General features: G+C 47.4%; 1 protein-coding gene across 7 annotated transcripts in view; it reads left to right on the top strand.

Annotated features, from left to right (window-relative positions):
- The first annotated feature begins 3,128 nt into the window (after window positions 1-3,128).
- Window positions 3,129-23,341, top strand: part of itgb4 (integrin, beta 4) — a 45,252-nt gene continuing 25,039 nt past the window's right edge. For 2 of the 7 annotated variants that reach the window (XM_015963765.3, XM_015963764.3), the window contains exons 1-9: window positions 10,225-10,427; window positions 15,911-15,987; window positions 16,359-16,441; window positions 18,556-18,657; window positions 18,751-18,955; window positions 19,023-19,119; window positions 19,201-19,372; window positions 21,649-21,912; window positions 21,987-22,076. In XM_015963765.3, the coding sequence (XP_015819251.3) occupies window positions 15,918-15,987; window positions 16,359-16,441; window positions 18,556-18,657; window positions 18,751-18,955; window positions 19,023-19,119; window positions 19,201-19,372; window positions 21,649-21,912; window positions 21,987-22,076 (1,083 nt within the window). In that variant the 5' untranslated portion in view covers window positions 10,225-10,427; window positions 15,911-15,917. Of the gene's footprint in view, window positions 3,233-3,471; window positions 3,563-3,652; window positions 3,709-10,224; window positions 10,428-10,474; window positions 10,667-11,389; window positions 11,496-11,627; window positions 11,733-15,910; window positions 15,988-16,358; window positions 16,442-18,555; window positions 18,658-18,750; window positions 18,956-19,022; window positions 19,120-19,200; window positions 19,373-21,648; window positions 21,913-21,986; window positions 22,077-23,341 lie in introns of those variants that run through there. The other 5 variants (XM_054736490.2, XM_054736492.2, XM_054736491.2 and 2 more) reach the window with 5 other exon arrangements.

The following is a 23,341-nucleotide window of genomic DNA, read 5'->3' as shown; positions in this document are numbered from 1 at the left end:
CTCGTGTCCTGTTTTGTCTTTGTCTTTTGTTTGTGGTTTTGTCTTGTTCTGGTTTTGTGTGTCTGGTATCCGCCCTTTTTTGGGGGGGGGGGGGGGGGCTACTGACATGTTCTTTGTCCCTTTGTTCCCCAGCCCCTCCAGTTCCCACTCCAGGTTCTCCTTTTGTGTTTCATAGCGCCCTCATGTGTCCTTTGTCTGCATCTCATTTATGTGTCTCTTTGTGTTCCTCATTTGTCCCCTGGTCTTCAGCCTTCCAAATATATCTCTCAGGTCCTGTGTTCCTGTAGTCTTCTCCAGTCACCCCTCTGCAGCCAGTCATCCCTCTGCAGTGTTTATAGTTTCAGCTTTTCATTTTATTAGTCTCTTTTATATGTTTTGTCCCACCAGTCTTTGTAGTTCTCCTTCCCTTTAGAATATTAGTTATGTGGTGCTTTTCTTGTTTTTAGGTTTTTTCTTAGGTCATGTGAGTTCCCTCCCTGATTAAGTATTGCTTTCACCTGGTCCTCTCCCCACACACCTGCAGCTCATCTGCCTCCCATCATGCCCCAGTTTATTTAAGCCCTGTCTTGTCTCAGTGTCTTGTCGGTCCATTGTTGTATTATTGTCAGCGTTTGTTCGTGCTCTATGTTGAGCTTTACGTCTCCAGGTTTTGGTGCTCTTGGTGAGCTTTCAGTGTCCTGAGTTCCTGGACTTTTGATTTTTGGTTTCCTGCCCCTTTGGGATTTTTTTGGGCGCATCTTCCTCAATAAAGGATTTAATTTTAAACGCTCCTGCCTCGTGTCATCTGGGGTCATCTGCATATTGGGTCCTAAACTCCCCCTTACTTCAGAACCTGACTGAATGGACCGACCACCCAGGACCCAGCGGATTACCCAGATGTACCGCTATTATGGTGAGCCAGAGAAATGTTGGACATTTATTCAAGATGTTGTCAGCTGCTTGGACTTGAACTCTTCAGAGTTCAATAAGGTCTCCTTCCTGGTGCTCTGCCTGGGAGGCGAAGTCATGTGGTGGACCACCCGTTATTTCGACTACCACCCCATCGAAGAGGTGTCGTTTTGGCCGTTCGTCAAGGAGCTGCTGGCAAACTTCGGCCCCATAGCACCGCCAGCCATCAGCATCCCCATTACTCCGCTGTACCAAACCTCCACACCTTCGCCTGGTCCAATCAGCGCCACCTCCTCCTCCATATCTCCTCCATCTGCTCCAAAACTCCACTCCCGTCCTGCTCCTGTACAATCTGTCAGAACCGGCTTCATCTCCTTCTCCCCTGAACCGGTTGGCGCCGTCTCAGCACCTCTGATGGGCCAAACCACCACACCCTCACCTTGTTCCGACAATGCTGCCTCATCATTCCTGGTGGGTTGTGATTCCTCCCCATCTTCTGTTTCTGCCAGCACCATCTCCACACCTCCACCTGTTCCAGAGATTGCGGCCGCATCCTCTCCGGTGGGCTGCCAATCCTCCTCCTCTGTTTCAGCCGGCATCGTCTTCTCACCTCCGATGAGCCGAAAGCCCCCACGTCGACGACACCGCAGCCATTGTACCCAGGCGGTGGTCCCGGAGGGCGCACCGCATCCTGCTTTGACGGTGGCTCCGGAGGATGCATCGCTTCCTGTTCCGGCGGTGGTCCCGGAGGACGCATCGCATCCTGTCTCGGCGGTGGTCCTGGAGGACGCATCGCATCCTGTCTCGGCGGTGGTCCCGGAGGGCGCACCGCATCCTGCTTTGACGGTGGCTCCGGAGGACGCATCGCTTCCTGTTCCGGCGGTGGTCCCGGAGGACGCATCGCATCCTGTCTCGGCGGTGGTCCCGGAGGACGCATCGCATCCTGTCTCGGCGGTGGTCCCGGAGGACGCATCGCATCCTGTCTCGGCGGTGGTCCTGGAGGACGCATCGCATCCTGTCTCGGCGGTGGTCCCGGAGGACGCATCGCATCCTGTCTCCTGTCTAAGGACACATTTGTGGGCCAGGAACCCTGGAATTTGAACAATCTTGTTGCTTTGCTGTGACGTAATCAACCTTCAAATGCAGCCTTGGAAGCATGCAGCCCCTGAATTTGGACTCAGCCAGGAAGCTTCTCATATTCCCAGTCTTGTTCATACAGCTCACCACCAAAGGTAATGGTTGGAACGTTGACAGACTGATAAATCAACATTTGTGCCTTTTCATCACAACAGACTTGTACAGTGTTCGTGTTGCTGCAGATGAAGCCCCAATCCTTCCATCAAGCTCCAGCTTCTTTCTGCTCTCACCGTGATGCTTGGATACGAAGACACACACCAAGAGCAGTGGCTCATTCTCAGCCTGGAGTTGGCTGTTCTTACTTTTCCGGTTAAGGAGCGTGACCTAGGAGCTTGGGGGTCTTCATCACAGCTGCTTCACACTTGGCTGCAAATCATCTGATTGTCCGTTGAAGGTCTTGTTTTGATCAGACCCAAATCAGCCATGTGGTTGCACTGGGATTAAACCGTTCTTGTAGAGACAGTGATGATCCCCACAAGATCAACGGTTGTATCTTCAAGTCTACAAAACTTAGAGACTGGCTGGGCAAACACTCAGATAGCAAAGGTAAAGAGCTGGTCCTTGACCCAGACCAGAAACCCAACCATCAGTTGGAACATCGGAATTATTATACTTTACGCCTCTTTGTTGAATCTAATCCGTATATTTCCACGAGCTGCAATGGCAGTCATCAGTTTGGTTTGATTGAAACAGCCATGGTCTCTTTGTATTATAACGTGTATCTGCAGAGCCTGGAATGCAGTTCTGACTAAACCTGATATTGAAGCTCTATCAGACATCATCAGTCAATTTGTTTTGCACAGGTGAGGTTACCTTTTGATTCACTCTGCAGAGTAAATAAACTGCTTACCTGCACTGCGTTTACCTCAGTCAAGGTCGTGGTTGTTTAACACTCTTGTGTTTAGAGAACATGCAACAGACGCAAAACTAAGTGGGGTGAAGAGAACCCTTATCTAACGTCTTAGAGTCCCTTTGATGGATAGACTGGATTAAATCACTGCAGTAGTAGAGGCTGATCTCTGGAGTGTCTGCTTCTGCCTGGTAAGGGGTGGGTAGATCTGACCCAGACTGGTGTTTATCAGGGAGAAGAAGGTGGAGACATTCTCTGTGTGAAACCTAAAACTGCTGCTTGTCCTCTTGTCTCCCAGCAGCCTGAATGGGTCTGCAGCTGATGAGTCTCGTCCAACACGACCGCGTCTCAGTCAATGTAAGTATAGTTTCAATTCAGATTTTTTAAAGTAATTTATAAGGCCTGTGACTGAGTTGCTTATGTACCATGAACATGCATTAAGACTGCTATCAGCGTTATTTTTGGTTGAACAAATACAGTTCCAACCAACCCTGTTTTAAATCCAGATTAAGAAATCCAATCTGAGGATTGAGACATAAACAGATGTGGAAACTATTTGGCTCTATTGTTTGCATGAATATGTTTAATGTCTTCAGCTGCAGAACTTTATTTTCCCCACACAAACCCTTCATTGAAACGAGAGAGCTGATGGTGGGTGGACCAGTCTCCCAGCTCCTCCTTTAACTGGTTGGTCAGAAAGCCAGTCCTGTGTCACTCAGCACAGCTCCTCAGACAGGAGGGAGGCGTTGGTCTAAAACAAGTTTTGTTCTCCTACAGAGAGATCCATTGTGTGGACCCAGATCTGGTTGCTAGGAGCAGGGCTGCCCATGGTGGTATGTACAGTAGAGCGGAGCAGAGATGAACAAGGTCTGCTCTGACATAAACACACACTGCTTCAAAAGGTTTAGGAACTCTAGATGAGTTTGGAGGATTACACACTTTGGACATTTATACATATCAACATCCCAAATATAAATGATATAACGTAGCATTTTATCAAATGTTTGGAATCAAAATGCTGAAGTTCTTCATTCGGTTCTGACTACAGTCCTGTTGTACTGAAGGCTCAGAGCAGCGCCAACAGACAACACGTATACACTGCTCAATGACACTAAAGGATCATGACGGGCCATGCTCCTTGTGAGCTGACTGAAGACTCTGCCGTCACCCGTAGGTCTCTGAAGAGCTGAGTGGACGCCCAATGAGCGGTTTCTGCTGTGAAGTTGGCATTTTAAACATGAGAGTCGATAGGAAGCCTAAGTCTTCGGCTCGTGGGTCCCGGAACAACGCAAAAATGAAAGCAAGTGAACGCGACTTTAAAAACTATTTTCTACTCCGCTTTGCCTCACGCCCTGAATCACACATATGTTGTACTTCAATTCAAATAAAAAATATATTACGTGAGTTTGGACTACGTCTGTCACGAACGTTGAGATTTGTTAGCTTTTAAAATTCGTAAATAAAATGACTACAAATCTGTGGCATTTATGACATCAGCGCAGAATCTCTTCTCACCCGTGTAGCTGCTACTTACCACATGGCCAGATTTATAGTGGTTTTCCCCACGTCTAATGCTCCATTCTGGAAGGATTTGAAGCTCACTAAACTAACCTCTTCTTCGTGTCTGGTTCAATGACAACAATATGGTGAGACGAACATCTGCAATCCTACACGTATTTTCACACAAAACCTAAAATAACTTTTGCTACCATTCTAAAATAAGTGCTTTCTTGGCATCGAAGTGTGTCTTTAAAATTCACAGACATCATGTGAAATCCATGGCACTTATCAAACAAGGTTAGAAAATAGCCTTTATAGCTCCATTGACTTGCATTCATTTTGTCTTGTTTCCAAGGATCCAAGGTCCATTGATGGGTGTGACTTAAGGAACCTTGCCTTGATGTCTTGGCCCCGCCCCGGTTGCCTAGGAGATACGGCATCAGGAACTGCCAAGACGTGTTCCAATGTTCTTGTTCTACCAAGGCATCTGTTCATTTGCTAGCCGTTTAGCTAGCTGACCAAGGATACACGGGAGGTCTTGTAGTCTAGCCTTGGTAAAAAAAAATTCCCAGAATACAGCGCGGTATTTTTAAAAGGATGGAGGATCAGAAGCCGGCAGCTACTTCGGGGGCAAATTTCAAGTTTAAATGAAAGTCAACTAATTGTAGCTATCAGGTTGATATCCGAAACGTTTTTTTTATATCCAAAGAAGTTGGCTATGGTTAGTTGCTAGGTAATTGCACATTCGGTGGCAAGTAGTAACTCGCTTAAATATTTATATACACAATTTAAAATTAAAAGGTTTATATTGTATATATATATAAATTTTAAGTCGCTTTGGATAAAAGGGTCTGCTAAATAAATAAAAACATAAAAACAAAAATATATTGAAACTCATACATATAAAATAAAACGTTATTTCCTGTGTCACGTGATGCTGTGCAAGTCTGTTCCATTTAACCGTTTTCTTTGACCAAGGATGGACAGTGTCCTCGTAAGCAAGGCGCCTGCCCTCGCAAGACATCACCTTGTGAGGCCAGGCGCCTTGACATTGAGAAGCACCCCTAGGCTCCCTATGGGAATGTTCTGTTTTCTGGTGCCAGCCCCTAGTGGATGACAGGGGAACTGCAATTTTTGTGACTTTCGTGTTGGCTTTACTTTTGGCAGGCCGAGTTTGCCCCTTGGTACAAACCGAGGGGCAGTAATTTAATTGAAAACTGTGAATTCAACACGGAATTGACAAAAACGGCAGTTCCACTCTCATCTGCTAGGGACTGGCACCAGAAGTGAGCAGATCCTCACTGACCCCCTGGTGCCAACTTCACATAAACGTGTTTACAGCCTGGTTCAAAAAACATTTTAAGTTCTAGTTTACAGTCATGACAACTTTGAAGGGGGATAAATGTTTTTGTAACTCTTCCATACAGGTGTAATTAAATGCTTGAAAATATGAATAATTACATTTGATTGACAGGTAGCATGTGCGTCAGAGCTACATCAGAGCTAGCGCTAGTGGCTAGCTCCGGGGAATACCTCAGCCTCGGACTCAACGTTAATGGACGTTTGGCCATTTTGACTCTCTGAACTTTAGCTGTGACCTCTGTGTTTGGATCATGATTTATTTGGACAAAGATTGCAAGCTGTGGTGTTGAGTGCAAGAGATCATCCAAGAAGTCTCTGCATCATTATCAGTACGTAAAATTATGTTTCTGTACTTTAATTTGCTGACTGAATTCACCTTGTCTCAGATTGCAGCAGACTGAGGCTGTGGTTATATTTTAACAGTTATTATTAGCTCCTAGCTCTTTTAGCTTTGGGGTTTAGCACAGTTAGCTCCTAGCTACTTTGGTTCAGTGTTTTTGGGTGTGAATCATTTGCTCCCACTCTCACAGCCCTACTCTCAGCTCCACCTTTTTTCCCATTTTTGGATTGTCTGGGCGTGACGAGACATGTAGCACAGCCAAGATGGCGGTGATGGGAGCCACCCATTTGGCTTCAATTAAAGTTAAAGTCCCACTAGTTGTCACAAACACTGGTGTGTGTGCGAAATTTGTTCTCCGCATTTGACCCATCCCCTGGGGGAGCAGTGAGCCGCAGACACAGCCGCGCTCGGGAACCATTTGGTGGTTTAACCCCCCAATCCAACCCCTTAATGCTGAGTGTCAAGCAGCGAGGCATTGGGTCCCATTTTTTCTAAGTTGCTGGTATGACCCGACCAGGAATCGAACCCTGATCTCCCAGTCTCTGGGCGGACACTCTACCACTAGGCCACTGAGCTGGTAATTAGACTTTGTGAGAGCAATGGGTGATGCTATGTGCAGGATTATTATTTGTCCATGGTACAAACACATGAAACATAAAACCTGTCACCATGTTTACTAAAGTCAGTTAGCTGTGGTGGCTGACTTGAATTGGAATAAATCTGAAATGTCATCAGTTGTAGATGTAAAATTTTTAGTTGAGTTAAAAGCAGTCCAGTGGTTCATGAGTCATTTTACTAACAGACAAAAAAGTGTTATCAATTCAGTTGATCTCAAAAGTTCTTCTAGGCATAGCTCTTGTTGCACTTTGTTCTCAGTGTGTGTCATGTTAGAGCTTGGGACCTACTACTGAAGCTGTTCTGGGTTGTTGTGGTAAACTTTCCTCCCACCAGAGCTGGAAACTACGTTCAGCCTGTGCGAGCCCCTGGTGAGCTGCTGCTGCAGCACAATTAAACATAGGATCCAGTGTCACTGTGCCATGTGGGCCTGCTGGTACAGGAATGCTCGTACCCTCCTTTACCCTTATCAAAACCTGGATGGTGGGAGCTTTCTTCAGCTGAATGAAGATAAGACTGAGATCCTCATCTGTGCCCCAGACAAGCTGGTTCCCAAAGTCAGAGTCCCCTCTTGGTCAGCTTGCTTCTCACACCAAGCCTTCCGTCAGGAATCTTGGCGTGGCCTTTGACCCAGCTCTCACCCTGGATTCTCATGTCAGTTCTCTTGTTGGTTCTTCCTTCTTCCATCTCAGGAACATTGCTAAGCTGAGTCCCATTCTGTCCCGCTCTGAACTTGAGACAGTTCTCCACACCTTCATCTCCTCACGCTTAGACTACTGTAACTCTCTCTTCACGTGTCTGAGCAGAACCTCCCTGAACCATCTACAGGTGGTTCAGAATGCCTGTGCTCGGCTTCTGACCAAGTCCTCCAAACACACCCACATCACCCCGCTTCTCCTCCAGCTTCACTGGCTGCCAGTCAACTTCAGGGTTCATTTCAAGATCCTGGTTCTGGTCTATAGGGCCTTACATGGACAAGCACCATCTTACATTGGTGATCTTCTTAGTCCCTACACCCCCAGCAGGTCCCTGAGGGTCAGTGACCAAAGCCTACTGGTTGTGCAGCACCAGGCTAGTTTAGTTTAGTTTAGTTTAGTTTAGTTTAGTTTAGTTTATTTGTCATATGCAAGTTAGCACAGGGTCAACATTGCAATGAAATGTGTTTGACGAGCAGCGGTCTCTCAGCAGCATAATACAATAGAAAAAAAGAACAAGGTATAATACAGTAAAAGCAAAATATTAGAGAGTCATGCTAAAAGTAAAAGCTTACTAAATAGATAAGTAAGTATAGATGACTAAATATAAATATATCTAAAGAAAAAGTGAGTAGTAGCATTAAAATGAAGTAACCAGTGCAGGTTAAATTTTACTTGTGGAGCTGCAGGGTAACATCTGTATCCTGTGTTGTGTGTGTTTAAGTGTAATGGTTGAGGTGTCGTATGGCTTGGTGGTAGAAACTGTTTTTAAGTCTCGTAGTCCGAGCAGGCAGACTCCTGTAACGCCTGCCAGGTGGTAACGAGGAGAACAGCTGATGCGCTGGGTGGCTGTGGTCCTTGATGATGCTGTGTGCTTTCCGGAGGCATCGCTGGAGATAAATGTCCTGAATGGCAGGAAGCCTTGTGCCAGTGATGTGCTCTGCTGCTTTCACCACCCTCTGTAGTGATTTACGGCTGCTGGCAGAGCAGCTTCCATACCAAACTGTGATGCAGCTCGACAGCAAGCTCTCAATAGCACACCTGTAGAACTTTGATATGATACTCGTGTTCATGCCAAACTTCCTTAGTCTCCTCAGGAAGTAAAGCCGCTGGCGAGCTTTCTTGATAACAGCGTCTGTGTGGAGGGTCCAGGAGAAGTCCTCAGTGATGTTGACTCCAAGGAACTTGAAGCTGCTGACCCTTTCGACCTCGACCCCGTTGATGTGGATGGGTTGGTGTTCCCTGACTGGTCGTTTCCGGTAGTCCACTATCATTTCTTTGGTTTTGCTGATGTTGAGAGACAGGTTATTATCCAGGCACCACTCGTACAGTGCCGTCACCTCCTCTCTATAGGCCGTCTCATCATTCCCTGTGATGAGGCCTATGATGGTCGTATCATCCGCAAACTTGATGATGATGTTGGACTCATGTTTTGCAACACAGTCGTGTGTGAACAGGGAATATAGGAGGGGGCTAAGCACAACCCTGGGGCGTACCTGTGTTTAGGATGAGTGATGAGGAAGTGTGTTTACCCACTCTCACCACCTGGGGCCTGTTTGTAAGGAAGTTTAGAATCCATCTGCAGATCGGTGTTCCCAGGCCAAGGTCGACAAGCTTCGTGGAAAGTTTTGAGGGTATAATGGTGTTAAATGCCGAGCTGTAGTCGATGAAGAGCATTCTTGCATATGTATTCCCTTTCTCCAGGTGAGTGAGGGTGGTATGTGTTGCTAGGGCGATGGCATCCTCTGTGGCTCTGTTTGTCCTATAGGCAAACTGAAGAGGGTCCAGTGCGGCTAAAGACCAAAGGTGACAGATCATCTGCTGCTGTGGCCCCCAGACTCTGGACCTCTCTCCCCCTGAGCCTGAGATCAGTGGACTCAGTGGTCTCCTTTAAAAAGCAGCTGAAGACTCACTTGTTCAAGCTGGCTTTTGTATGACCTTCTTCACCCCTCTCTCTTTATTCTGCTCTCCCTACCTATTCCACCTTCCTCAGGATCCACTGATTTCCCTCTTTCCTATTCTCTCTCTCTCTTTCTTAACATTTTTTTAATTACAATTGCCTATTTTTGCCCATTTTAAATATATTTTAAACATTTTCTAAATTCTTTTTTATATTTTTAATTTTTTTGTTTTTGTGAAGCGCCTCATAGTTTTTATCTTGAGAGGCGCTATAGAAATGATATTTTCTTCTTCTTCTACTGACAATCTCCTTTACCAAACCAGGAGGTCTTTCTGCACGCTGCAAAGGGAAAACAAAGATTGTGGCCATGATAATGCTCGTATGAAATATTTGCCAAGTAGAAAATGTACCCGCTAGCATGAGAACATGGTTGAGTAAACACCAGTCACAAAGCTGTTTCTCACAGCCTGCAGGCAGAGTTCTTGTATAGGCGCCACTCCCAGGAGACTGGGAGGAGGCTGCCAAGGGAGGGGCCGCGCTCCAGAATCTCAAGCCCACACAGGTGAGCCCCTGATGGGGTGGAATGCAGCAGGGAGGGGGCCGACACATGGAGGTGTAACTCCCAACAGGGTGGGGAAGGGGTGGGAGTGCACCCTCTCCGTCAGGAACTCACCTGGACAAGTGTGTGTGTGTGTGTGTGTGTGTGTGTGTGTGTGTGTGTGTGTGTGTGTGTGTGTGTGTGTGTGTGTGTGTGTGTGTGTGTGTGTGTGTGTGTGTGTGTGTGTGTGTGTGTGTGTGTGAGTGAGCGAGCTAGAGGAGGGATTAAGTCGCAGCTCTCTCAGTCATATTCACTCAATCTCACTGTGTTTCATTTCTCTGTACTCAGGACTCACACACACACTTACACACACACTTCACTGACTGTGAGGGGTAAACAGGTCAGACAGAAGCAGGAGACAAAGACAGAGAAGGAAATCCTGAACATCTTTTTACCCTTTCTGAATCTTCTGGAGGGGACTTTAAACGGGACAGCAGATTTTCTCTGTGTTTGAACTCAAGTGAAGCAGAAGAGGAAATAAGTTTTCTTTCTTGCTGATTGTTGGACTCTTGGACCGGGGCTGGGCGGGAGTGCTCTGAGAGGTTTGTTTGATCAGTAATCTCAGTAATCAGCCATAACCTCCTTTTGTTTTCAGCAGCTTCACTTCAGCATTTTCTCCGGAGCGTGGTGACGCCAGCAGCTGGCTCACTGGTGGTTGCTCTGCCTGGTTTTAGGACTGGAAGCTTTACAGAGATGTAGGCTTTTGTTTGTCAAATTTTCCTACAGTTTTTTGTTTTCAGGTCATTTAGCCTGTTCTGCTGATTTTCTGCCGTCCAAACAGGTAACGGTAACTCATTTTCTAATGAGGGGGAGACACCTGACTACAAACCAGCTGGTTTGGTTTGTTTTGAAGGAGGAACTGGGATTTAACGGGCGTTTTTCTGTTGTGGCTGTCACTGTCAGAGTTTGACCCTCTGCTCCAAAACAAGACCCTCTCATTTGTATGATGTCATGAGGGGTGGTGTGTTCACCTGGCAGGTGTAGCCGGGGGAGCGCTCAGCTCTGAACTCGCGTTTCTGGGTGGGAGGGAAACAAAACGTGGAGAATAGTTGGTCCGTTCTGGTCGGTGGCCGAACCCGCGCTGGTTGGTGATTTATGTGAAATCTTTTACCCAGATCCCACACACACACACACACACACACACACACACACACACACACACACACACACACACACACACACACACACACACACACACACACACACACACACACACACACACACGCACGCACGCACGCGTGTAGGCAGCTCCAGCTCTCACCGAGGTGCCAAAGAACCATTCCCATGTGTTTTTATCTTGGACGGGTCATTCTCATGCCTGTGGGAGAAATTCCTCCTCTGAGTTGTCCATCTGTAGGACAAGATGTGTTTGTGTGTTTCCATCTGTCCCCTGAGACCGCTGCAGGGATGTTTCATGTCACACATCAGCCTTTGTTGACTGTTTTTCTTCTAGCAAACATTCCAGCATGAAATGATGAGGTGCTTTTATTGTGCTCACCCCATGCTGACTGGAGCGTGTCCAGGTACCACCCTGTCCCCCGTTGTCTCGTCTCCGCTGGAGTTGAAATTACACAAGCTCCACAAACAGAACAGCGCATTAAGACAGCCAGGTGTGGTGAGCGAGACACGAAATCAGAACCCGCTTACTGGGAAGTGGTCCAAAAGTTCATTCCGACCAGATTAGCAGAAGCGTGTTGTGCAGAACCAGATACGTGAGATTTTACTTGATGTTTGTGCTGCAGGAAGCCAAATGCGTCCTGGGGTCCTCATAACTGTCTCGGTTGTCATTCTGCCAGGATTTTGTCATGCCCAGCAGCTTTGGCGTCGACGTGCACATCATACATCAGGTCAGGAGTTAGGGTCGGGGTGATTTTAGCCCTAAGCAGAGGCACCGTTCAGATTTTACTCGTCTCACAGGAAGTTGGACTTTACATGAAAAGGGTTTTTGTACCGTCACATTGTCAGTGAGGTCAGTAACTTCTTTTAACCCTCTGATGGTTGTGACAAATCCTCTCTGGATACAGCGAGTGACCACTCAAGCCCCCTTAAGCTTGGTTTATGCTTGACGCATTCACTTTCCGCGCGGTGATGCGGCTCGCGGCTGGAACGTGCTTCACAACTTGCAGCGTTTATGGTTTGTGCGGCTTGTCTCTGCGGTGAGCCAATATTCTCCCAAACTGTAGGGGGCAGCATGGAGCTTTACGGCATGCATCCAACACTACACCATAGTAGAAGTAGAAATTACTGTTTACAACATGGCATTTCAGCATTTTTAACAGCGTCCTCGTCTTTTCCGACAGTGCGAGCTATTTCTCTCCAAGAATTATTAACAACATGTTGATCACGGTGATCTCTGAGAGCTGAATCATACAAATGTCTGTATTTACGAACCTCTGCCGTGCCGGTCCGCCATGTTTTTCCGCGTCCGACCGTCCGCGTGGTTAGAAATTTTCCGAGGTGCCTCGTCTCGTCTCTCGTCTTCCTCCGCTTATCCGGGTCCGGGTCGCGGGGGCAGCATCCCAACTAGGGAGCTCCAGGCCGTCCTCTCCCCGGCCTTGTCCACCAGCTCCTCCGGCAGGACCCCAAGGCGTTCCCGGACCAGATTGGAGATGTAACTTCTCCAACGTGTCCTGGGTCGACCCGGGGGCCTTCTGCCGGCAGGACATGCCCGAAACACCTCCCCAGGGAGGCGTCCAGGAGGCATCCTGACCAGATGCCCAAACCACCTCAACTGGCTCCTTTCGATCCGGAGGAGCAGCGGTTCTACTCCGAGTCCCTCCCGAATGTCCGAGCTCCTCACCCTATCTCTAAGGCTGAGCCCGGCCACCCTACGGAGGAAACTCATTTCGGCCGTTTGTATCCGCGATCTCGTTCTTTCGGTCATTACCCAAAGCTCATGACCATAGGTGAGGATTGGGACGTAGATCGACCGGTAAATCGAGAGCCTGGCTTTCTGGCTCAGCTCCCTCTTCCCCACGACAGATCGGCTCAGCGTCCGCATCACTGCAGACGCCGAACCAATCCGCCTGTCGATCTCCCGATCCCTCCTACCCTCACTCGTGAACAAGACCCCGAGATACTTAAACTCCTCCACTTGAGGTAGGACCTCTCCCCCGACCCGGAGGTGGCAAGCCACCCTTTTCCGGTCGAGAACCATGGTCTCAGATTTGGAGGTGCTGATCCTCATCCCAGCCGCTTCACATTCGGCCGCGAACCTACCCAGCAAGAGCTGAAGGTCAGAGCTGGATGAAGCTAGGAGGACCACATCATCCGCAAAAAGCAGAGACGAGATTCTCCTGCCACCAAACTCGACACACTCCACACCACGGCTGCGTCTAGAAATTCTGTCCATAAATGTGATGAACAGAACCGGTGACAAAGGGCAGCCCTGGCGGAGTCCAACCCTCACTGGGAACAGGTCCGACTTACTACCGGCTATGCGGACCAAACTCACGCTCCTCTGGTAAAGGGACTGAATGGCCCTTAACAGAAAGCCACCCACCCCATACTCCTGGAGCGTCCCCCACAGGGTGCCCCTGGGGACACGGTCATAAGCCTTCTCCAAATCCACAAAGCACATGTGGATTGGTTGGGCAAACTCCCATGCCCCCTCCATCACCCTTGCAAGGGTATAGAGCTGGTCCACAGTTCCACGGCCAGGACGAAAACCACATTGCTCCTCCTCTATCTGAGATTCAACTATCGATCGGACCCTCCTCTCCAGTACCTTGGAGTAGACCTTTCCAGGGAGGCTGAGGAGTGTGATCCCCCTATAGTTGGAACACACCCTCAGGTCACCCTTCTTAAAGATGGGGACCACCACCCCGGTCTGCCACTCCCTAGGAACTGCCCCCGATGACCACGCAATGTTGTAGAGACGTGTCAACCATGACAGCCCTACAACATCCATAGCCTTGAGATACCCAGGACGAACCTCATCTGCCCCCGGGGCTCCGCCGCTGTGTAGTTGTTTGACTACCTCAGCAACTTCTGCCCCCGAGATCGGACAGTCCATCCCCAGGCCTCCCAGCTCTGGTTCCTCCTCGGAATGCGCATTGGTGGGATTGAGGAGCTCCTCAAAGTATTCCTTCCACCGTCCGACTATAGCCTCAGTTGACGTCAGCAGCTCCCCATCCCCACTGTAAACAGTGTGAGCGAGTTGCTGCCTTCCTCTCCTGAGGCGCCGGACAGTTTGCCAGAACCTCTTTGGAGCCGATCGATAGTGTTTCTCCATGGCCTCACCAAACTCCTCCCACGCCCGAGATTTTGCCTCGGCAACTGCCACTGCTGCACCCCGCTTGGCTATCCGGTACCTGTCTGCTGCCTCCGGAGACCCACAGACCAGCCACGCCCTGTAGGCCTCCTTCTTCAGCCTGACGGCTCCCCGAACCTCTGGTGTCCACCAGCGGGTACGAGGGTTGCCACCACGACTGGCACCGGCCACCTTACGACCACAGCTAGCAACAGCCGCCTCGACAATCGCAGAGTGGAACAAGGCCCGGAGGCAGCAGACAGGTACCGGATAGCCAAGCGGGGTGCAGCAGTGGCAGTTTCCGAGGTGCGCGTTGCGGAAATCTTGGGCCGTGCGGAGACGCGGTGGAGGGGCGTGGTTGTTAAAATGACGCAAAATGACGCAACTTTTCCGCGCGGAGCCGTGCGGACCTCGCGGACGCTTTATTTGAAAACAATCTCCACCTCGAACAATAACAAAGCCATTAAGACACTAAGTCTCTGCTCGAAATTTCAAATCTTTCCATAATTCATACTCTGTTGCATGTCTCGTATTGTTTCCTGTTTCGATCATCATTCTCATGTTTCATAATTTGTATGCAGTAACCCCTGGCGTTGAATCTGTTGGTATGTTTTTGTTATGTTTATACTGTTTCCATGTACTTCATAGTGGATATTGAGTCACTTATGTATATTGACTGTATTGTTTACGAACCAATATCCTAAATAAAGAATTAAAAAAAAAAAAAAAAAAAAAAAAAAAAAAACCTCGCGGACGCGTCAAGCATAAACCAACCTTCAAACCTTCATTTTGTTATGTTAAAAACTCTTCAAACGTAACATTTCTCTTAAAATAAAGAGAAAAACAGGAGAAACCGTCAAGCGCCCGCGTTCGGCCATCAGAGGCGTCCGCTGCTCACAGTTCAACAATGTCTGCAACATTATTTCTGGTTTTCACTCAGCAGCCTTTTGCTGTCATGGAGTGACTTACACAGGTGTCTGGTTACCATGGTAACCTTAAAGAAACACTGGCGGTCACTATGGTGGCACTTCTGGTTGCCACAGTGACCTTAAACCATTACTGGTTACGACTGCAGCACTAACAAACCACCAGTGATTACCCCGGTGTCATCAATGACTCATCTTTGGTTGCCATGGTGACCCAGATGAGCCACTTGCCTCAACTCTGACATCTTCCTTGCTCTTGGGTCGTTTTACGCTCTTCACACAGTTTATACACCAAAACCTAGACGTTTGATCAGAGTGTAGATTACTTCCTACCAGTACCATACCGGATGGGGCGACGGTGGCACAGGAGGTAAGAGCCCGCCCCGTAATCGGAAGGTTGCAGGTTCGAGCCCCGCTCAGTCTGTCGCTGTCGTTGTGTCCTTGGGCAAGACACTTAACCCACCCTGCCTGCTGGTGGTGGTCGGAGGGACCGGTGGCGCCAGTCCTCGGCAGCCTCGCCTCTGTCAGTGCTCCCCAGGGCAGCTGTGGCTACATCGTAGCTCATCCCCATCAGTGTGTGAATGGGTGAATGACTGATTGTGTTGTAAAGCGCCTTGTGGGGTTCCAGGACTCTAGAAGGCGCTATATCAACTACAGGCCATTTACCTGAATGAACTCGTTTGTGACGCGACAGATGAATGTTTTTATTTGAGCCCAAGTGTCGAAGACTTCTGAATCTGGAGCTGCTGTGAGTTCCTCTGGGTTGAATCCCAGCGGAGAGCAAGCTGTGGTCTGGAACAGGAAGTCTGTGTTTCATTTAAATGTGTTTTTTCTGACTGTGTGGCAGTAAGGAGATGGAGAGATGGAAGCTGCATCCCTCACTGGGGCTTCTAGCCATCCTGCTGACCTGCTGTTACGCTGAAGGTGACGACGGAACCTTTTCTACACACAAATAAAAACAATCCGATTCTGAACACAAACAAACATAAAGTTGTGCATTTTTCCCTAATAATTTTCTGATTCCACACATTTCATTATTCATTAATAAATACATATTTTGAACAGCAAACCCACCAGTCCTGACACTGAATGCTGCACGGTTTATGATGATATCCATAAACGTGGATGCTTTTGTCGTGTTGCAACATGGCTGCTGAGAAGCTGTTGTTTCCTTTCTAGACACACACACTTGTGTTTGTTGTCACATGCATATTTTAGGTATGCTTCTCATTTTATTGACTTTAACTATTCCTGATGTTCTTGCCTCACCATCACCCATCGCTGGGCCTCAACAGTCAACTACTGCTTCGCGTCCCGGGCCAAATCCTGCTCAGACTGTCTGCAGGCAGGAGTGGGCTGCGCCTACTGCGCTGAAGAGGTGAGACAAACAAACTGCACACCAGTAACAGGGTCTGGCTTCAGATGAGTCCGTTCTCTCACATTGTCACACACAGTTCTGGTAAAATGTATTAAAATTTATTTATCTGGTTTTTCATCACCTACATTTTTCAGATTAGGATCAAACTTTTCTAAATCAGACAAAGATAATCTGGATTAATAGAAGATGCTGTCATTCTTAAAGGGAACAAAACCTTTCAAACCAACCTGGTTCTGAGTGGAAATGAAATTCTTGTTAAGTCATGAATTAGCTGTGATTATTCCTAAAGCTGCTGTGGTTTCATCAGTCTCACTCAGACCCGATCACTACTACACCTCAAAAATTAAGAACTCACTTTAATGTCCCCCGTTGATGACATAAAGTTGACTAAAAGACCTCAAAAGCAACACATGGTAACTCAATCTAAAGATATTCAAGAACAAATGAACCCAGAACAGCATCTAAAGCGCAGTAGGTCTCATTTGGTTCAGATTAAGGTCAAAGGTCATGATTTAAGAAGATTATGGGAGAGTTCTGATGCGAAAAGGTGACCAAAACCAAAAGCAAGCACCCGTCTCACATTTACCAAAATCTCAACACCAGAATATCATCGTGTTTGGAAGGTGGTGGTGGAAGTGTGATGGTCTGAGGTTGCTTCAGGACCTGGACTACCTGCTGTAACTGATGGAACCATGAATTCTGCCCTCTAGCAGAACATCCTGTAGGTCAAGATCAATTTTATTTATAGAGCGAATTTACTGCAGCAAAGCTACACCCGAAGCGCGGTACAAGGTACAACAGATCAACAACAAAAACCTAAAATAAGATGAGCACACAACAGTTACAATCTGTAATAAAACTGTTAAAAACTATTAAGATGCTCAAGTCAGCCTGCATTAAAAGCCGAATAAAAAAAAGCATCTTAAGAAGGGATTTAAAATGCTCTAAACTCTGTGTGGTCCTGATGTTGAGAGGTAGCGTGTTCCACAGTTTGGGACCAACCACAGAGAACGCTCTGTCACCGCGAGTCTTGTGGCGGGTTTTTGGCACCGTTAAAAGAGCTTGGGGGCTGGACCTCGTGGTTCTGGCAGGGACGTAAGCGGACAGCAGCTCAGAGATGTAAACTGGGGCCAGGCCATGAAGGGATTTAAAAACAAAAAGTAAAAATTTAAAGTGGATCCTGTAAGAGACAGGAAGCCAGTGGAGAGAGGACAGAACCGGGGTCATGTGATCCCGCTTGCTGGTTCCAGTCAGCAAGCGGGCCGCTGCATTTTGGACCAGCTGAAGTCGGTGTAGGGAGGACTGTAGGAGAATGTCTGACCTTTGACCCTAAACAGACTGTTCCTGCTGGAGAAACCCTCCAGTGCCCTTTTCCACTAGAACCTACTCAGGGCTCTACACACTTCCAAAGTGTTGCCTCCCATTTTTTGGCTCCTGTTCGGATGTGATGCCAAACGTACCGAACCAGGCCGAAGCACTGTGTTAGGGACTGTCGGTCATCATTGGCTGGGGGTAGACTCACTGGTTGCTCCAGAGTGTTCCACCTCACAGCTCACAGCCTTTTCTGGGTCTCCTCTTTTCAGAGTCTGACCAAAAGCCACAGACTGAGCAGAATGTTTATCATCGCCTGTATTCCTACATTGTTGTGTTTGGGTCACCTACAGATGGCCTTATGCCACCTTTCAGACCCTGAGGTCACCCAGCTCTTATAAGCTTACGCAACAGAGCTGTTTCTGAGCTGTGATGCAAAAGCACCCAAACCTTGTAGAGTAGAGTCAACCCGAGTCTAGCTGCACATAGATACAAGTAGAAAAGGGCCACAAGGCTGTGAAAACCAGTCATTAGGTCTAGGAGTTAGAGAACCAGGTTGGGTTATGGCCTAAAGCCCCCTGATTAGTCAGGGAACAAATGTGCCTAAGGTGTAGATGTGAGCCTTCCATCGTCGTTTTATCATTGTATTGATTAGTAGGTTGGTATTTTACGTGCTTTAGATCTTTGAGCCAAGGGAGGTCTAGGAAATCGATGCCTAAAATTGACTATTTATTTATTAAATTTTCCAAATCCAAATGAATTTGTTTAGTTGTGAAACTTATTGAAGATGTGTTTCCTCTCAGACATTTAATGGTCCTCGCTGTGACGAGTTGGACAGAATCCTCGCCCATGGCTGCAGTAAAGCATCAGTCATCACGGCTGAAAGCAGTTTGAACGTGAAGATGGTAAAAATCTTCTAATGGCTCACATTTACACAACCCAACTGTTTCCTATCAAAGTCTGGAATCCTGGTCTCCTCATCTCTTCTCGTTCCAAAGAACAAAACCATCGACACGAGGATTCAGCAGTCTCAGGTGTCACCTCAACAAGTGAGCATGACGTTTCTGCCTGGTGAGGAGAAACTGATGGATGTGGAAGTGTTTGCTCCAACCAAAGGTCCTCTGGATCTTTATATTCTGATGGACTTCTCCAACTCAATGAGTGATGATCTGGACAACTTAAAGAAAATGGGGAACGACCTGGGTGAGCAGATTGGGGTTGGTCGTGGGACCCGCCTGCGCTGAGCTGTTGCTAAATGTGTTTCTTGCAGCTTCGCTGGTAAGGAACATGTCAGACGACTACACCATTGGGTTTGGAAAGTTTGTGGACAAAGTGATTGAGCCCCAGACAGACATGAGACCCGTCAAGTAAGAAGGAAGCCAACAGATGCTTTAAAGTGTTGGTGCCTTGTTCTCATCCTCACTCCTTCATCCACCATCTTCTCTCAGACTTCTGCAGCCGTGGCCCAACAGTGACCCCCCCTTCTCTTTCCAAAATGTCATCAAACTGACGGGTGACTCAACACACTTCATCAGTGAGCTTCAGAAAGAGCGGATTTCTGGCAACCTGGACGCCCCTGAAGGAGGATTTGATGCCATTTTACAGGCAGCAGTGTGTGAGGTCAGTAAAACTACCCATCAACCCTGCCGACTTAGCATTTGTCTTCCATCACCACAAAACAAAAGGTGGAAAGTGATGCTTTTGCCCTGTGTGTGTGTGTGTGTTTACATATCTGATTGCAAAATATCTCAGACAACATCTGAATCAAGTCAAATAGATTCATTAGAAAGCCGTCGCTCATCTTCTCCCCCTATTTCCCGCATTAGCCACCGACAGAAACAGATTAGATAAACCGGTGAGATTAGCTCGTCATAATGTCAAATCAGTACTTGTGAATTCACTCATCTTTGCTCACGATGGGGAAGGCTGTTGTTGGATTAGCGTCCAGGAAACGGCAGAGCACGCCTCTACTGGTAGAAGCTAACCGTTAGCATTAGCACCTCGGCACAACTCCTCCAGGCTTGTGTTATTTGTGGAGATTAAACATCAAAGTTGCAGAGCAGAGTCAGTTGTGTTGCTGTTAGCCAATCAGAGGCGAGATGTCCAAATATCAGGAAATAGGAATAAATCCTGCCGTGTTCTGCTCACCTCTGATCTGGCTCACTTCAACTTCCTGAAACAGGAGCGCCGGAGCATTTTTCCCACACAGCTCGACACACTAAGCATTCATTTATACTAGAGATCACTGCAGATGGGTTGGAAAAATTTGTGAACTTGGTCTTTAAGCTAACCTATGAGTCCCAACAACCACATGAGGAGCACAGGCCTTAAATATTTTTCTGCATCAAATTATCTAAAGATAACTTTCTGCCACAAAATGTTCCAAATGTCTGATCCTGTAAGAGGGAATAATTAAACTAGGGATGAGCGAGTACACCACTATCTGTATCTGTACTCGGAATGGGCGTGGCATAACCCGGAAGTGGGCGTGATTTAACCGGAAGTGGGTGTGGTTTACATCAATATATTATTTTAAGTCTGAAATTGATATGGATTGATCAGAAGTTGCTATGTGTTTTGTTTATTTGAAAACTATTTACAGAGCAGCCTCAGAATTGAGATGAAATATTTTTGATCACAATAGTAAAGGAACTATTACAGAACAAGTGTTTCAATAAAATCAGAACATTAATATTTAAGTGCATGGATTAATACATCTGAACTCATGCAGTAGGAACTAGGAAATATGAAATGCTAGAACCAGACACAACTTTATATATATTTTTTTATTTTAATTTGATTAAACTGATTTTTTTCTTAATGTTCTTGGCATTTTCCCACACAAAGTTAAACTAAACAATGTGGATTGAGGTGTGCGTGTCTGAGAGAGATAGAGAGGGTGAGAGGGAGAGAGATGGAGTAAAAAAATTTTTTAAAAAACCCGACCGGAGCGGAGGTGGCTGATGCAGCACGTCAGCTCTGTCTTGTCAAATGCACCAGGTAAGTTACGAAAACAGTAACTTTAAATATTCAACCGAAAAAGAGGCGAGCTGAAGAAAACCTAGGGAAAACTGAAGAAACGTGAGCAACAGTGAAGCAAGCACAGAGATCCGTTACTGTCAGTGTGTGCGTGGATGAGCCGGACGGACTGCGCTCCCGGCCGGCTAGAGAGTTTTGTGTGTAGGGAGGGGCGGGCACTCTATTGGGCCATTCCCATCTGTACCGGGTCGGCCCGGGCCGGGTAGCCCCAGTCGGCCCCAGCCTGGCCCGGTTGATTCCACACATCCTTGCCTTAAGCCCACGTGGGCTGATTCTACCCACCAATCAGAGGCTTGCTCTAAAGGAAGGTGTGAATTTGCTGTCAGCAGTGGGTGTGTTGGCCCTGGTCGGCCTGAAGCAGACTCCCTCGAGAAGAGGGCTGAGAATGAGCCTTGGTTGGCCCAGAAAAATACCAGGCCACCCAGATATGTAAACAACCTACGCTACCCAGCCCGGGCCGACCCAGTACAGGTGGGAATGGCCCATATGTGACTGGCCAATCACAGAGCGTGAAGACAGTCCGTTACCCAATGAGGATTCTCCTTCAGCACGATTACAGATATTTACGAGGTTTACTCGTGCCATGCTCATATTCGTCAAAAATGCTTTATCCGTACCGGTACATCCCTAAATTGAACGTTACAATGTTTAATTACACAGAGGGTTACGTGCGAGCATTTGGTTATGACAGGTGTGCATACCTCTAACTCACCTGTTACACGTCCTTGGTTTTACCCCTCCCCTAAATCTAAATCATGAAGAATTCCTATTGCAGTTTAGAAATCGGGAGTTCTGTTGGTGTCCTCTTCTATGTGGTCACGTCCCCTCCCATAACCCCATGCCTGTCTTTATTACAGGAAAAGATCGGATGGCGTAAATACAGCACGCACCTGCTGGTCTTCTCCACCGAGTCAGCCTTCCACTACGAAGCGGACGGTGTGAACGTGCTTTCAGGCATCCTGCCACGCAACGACGAGCAGTGCCACCTGAACGCACAAGACCAGTACACGGAGGATACAAAACAAGATTACCCTTCAATACCGACGTTGATCCGTCTGCTGGGGAAGCACAACATCATCCCCATCTTCGCCGTCACAGAGCACTCTTACACGTACTACAACGTAGGTCACTCAGGGTAAACCCTGGAAGCTGTCACAGCTTTTGGATGCTGAACTCGGTTTGTGCTCTGTTGCAGAAACTGAAAGATTATTTCCCCATCGCTGAGGTCGGTCTGCTGGAGGAAGACTCATCCAACATCCTGCAGGTCATGAAGACCGCCTTTGAGGTAAGCACTTACAGTTGCTGGTACAGGGATGATGATCAGTTCAAACATGTGTGTGCTGATCTTCTACATCACATGTGGCAGACACAAGGCCCACGGGCCAGATGCGGCCCATGGAGCATTTTTATGTGGCCCACGAGATAAATATAAAAAATATATTAAAACTGACCCGCTGGCCGATTTTACCGCAAAGACTACAACTCCCATGATGCTTTGCGGAGTTAGTACGAAGCCGAAGCGCCCCCTCCTTTGTGTTTTTTCCAGCGTCTGCTGCCGGTGTCTGCAGCTCTGCTGTCTCGGACAAACTAAACACTCCTCTCACAGCGTCGAGTTCACTCAGCTATTTTCTGACGTTGAAGCCCAGAAACGGAGATTTTAACCGCTCAGTAATGTGTTCACGACTGAAAGAGAAAGTTTTCCAGCTAACTTCCAGACAGAGCTGATATAACTCCAGCGAGCAGTGACACGCTCAAACCAGCATGGCTCTGTGGCTGCTGTAGTTGTTATTTTTCCTCCCCGACACTCAACAACGTGGTCAAGCTGCTCAGACATGTTCAGCAGCACAAACCTATGTGAGCACCTGTTGTCATCTAATGTTGTCATTATTATGATGAAGATGAACAAAACAACAGGAGTCTCCTCCTCAGCTCAGATCAACCCCATGATGCAGGTATCTGGCTGGAACAGGTGAGCATCACAGTAAACCAGTGGAGCAAACTGAGCTTTAAATATGTTGGTTTTATGCTCTTTTTCTGCTCCAAAACATGAAAGTTAACAGGTGAGATGTTGCATTTTCATTTAAGATAAAATTACATTTTTATTTTGTTGTTGGCCCGTGAGAAAAGATTTAACCTACAGTAAACAGGAAGTGGAAAGGCTGCAGATAGATGAATAGAAAAGAAAATCCCTTTATTGTTCCTCAGTGGGGAAAGCTGGATGTCACAGCAGCGATGACACTTATTACAGGAGAAAAAAAATAAGAAAAACTAATAAACAAGAAAACATAAATCCTGAACAGATTTTTAAAATGCTGACTATATGATAAATGACCCGCACTTGTATAGCTCCTCTCAGAGTAAGGACTCCAAAGCGCGTTACACTACAGTGTATCATTCATCCATTCACACACACATTCACACACTGGTGGGGATGAGCTACAATGTAGCTACAGCTGCCCTGGGGCGCACTGACAGGGGCGAGGCTGCCGAGCACACGCGCCACTGGTCCCTCCGACCACCACCAGCAGGCACAGTGGGTTAAGTGTCTTG

This window comes from Nothobranchius furzeri, chromosome 16, assembly GCF_043380555.1.
Source record: "Nothobranchius furzeri strain GRZ-AD chromosome 16, NfurGRZ-RIMD1, whole genome shotgun sequence".
NCBI classification, from domain to species: domain Eukaryota; kingdom Metazoa; phylum Chordata; class Actinopteri; order Cyprinodontiformes; family Nothobranchiidae; genus Nothobranchius; species Nothobranchius furzeri.
This window is presented reverse-complemented; position numbering and strand designations above follow the sequence as displayed.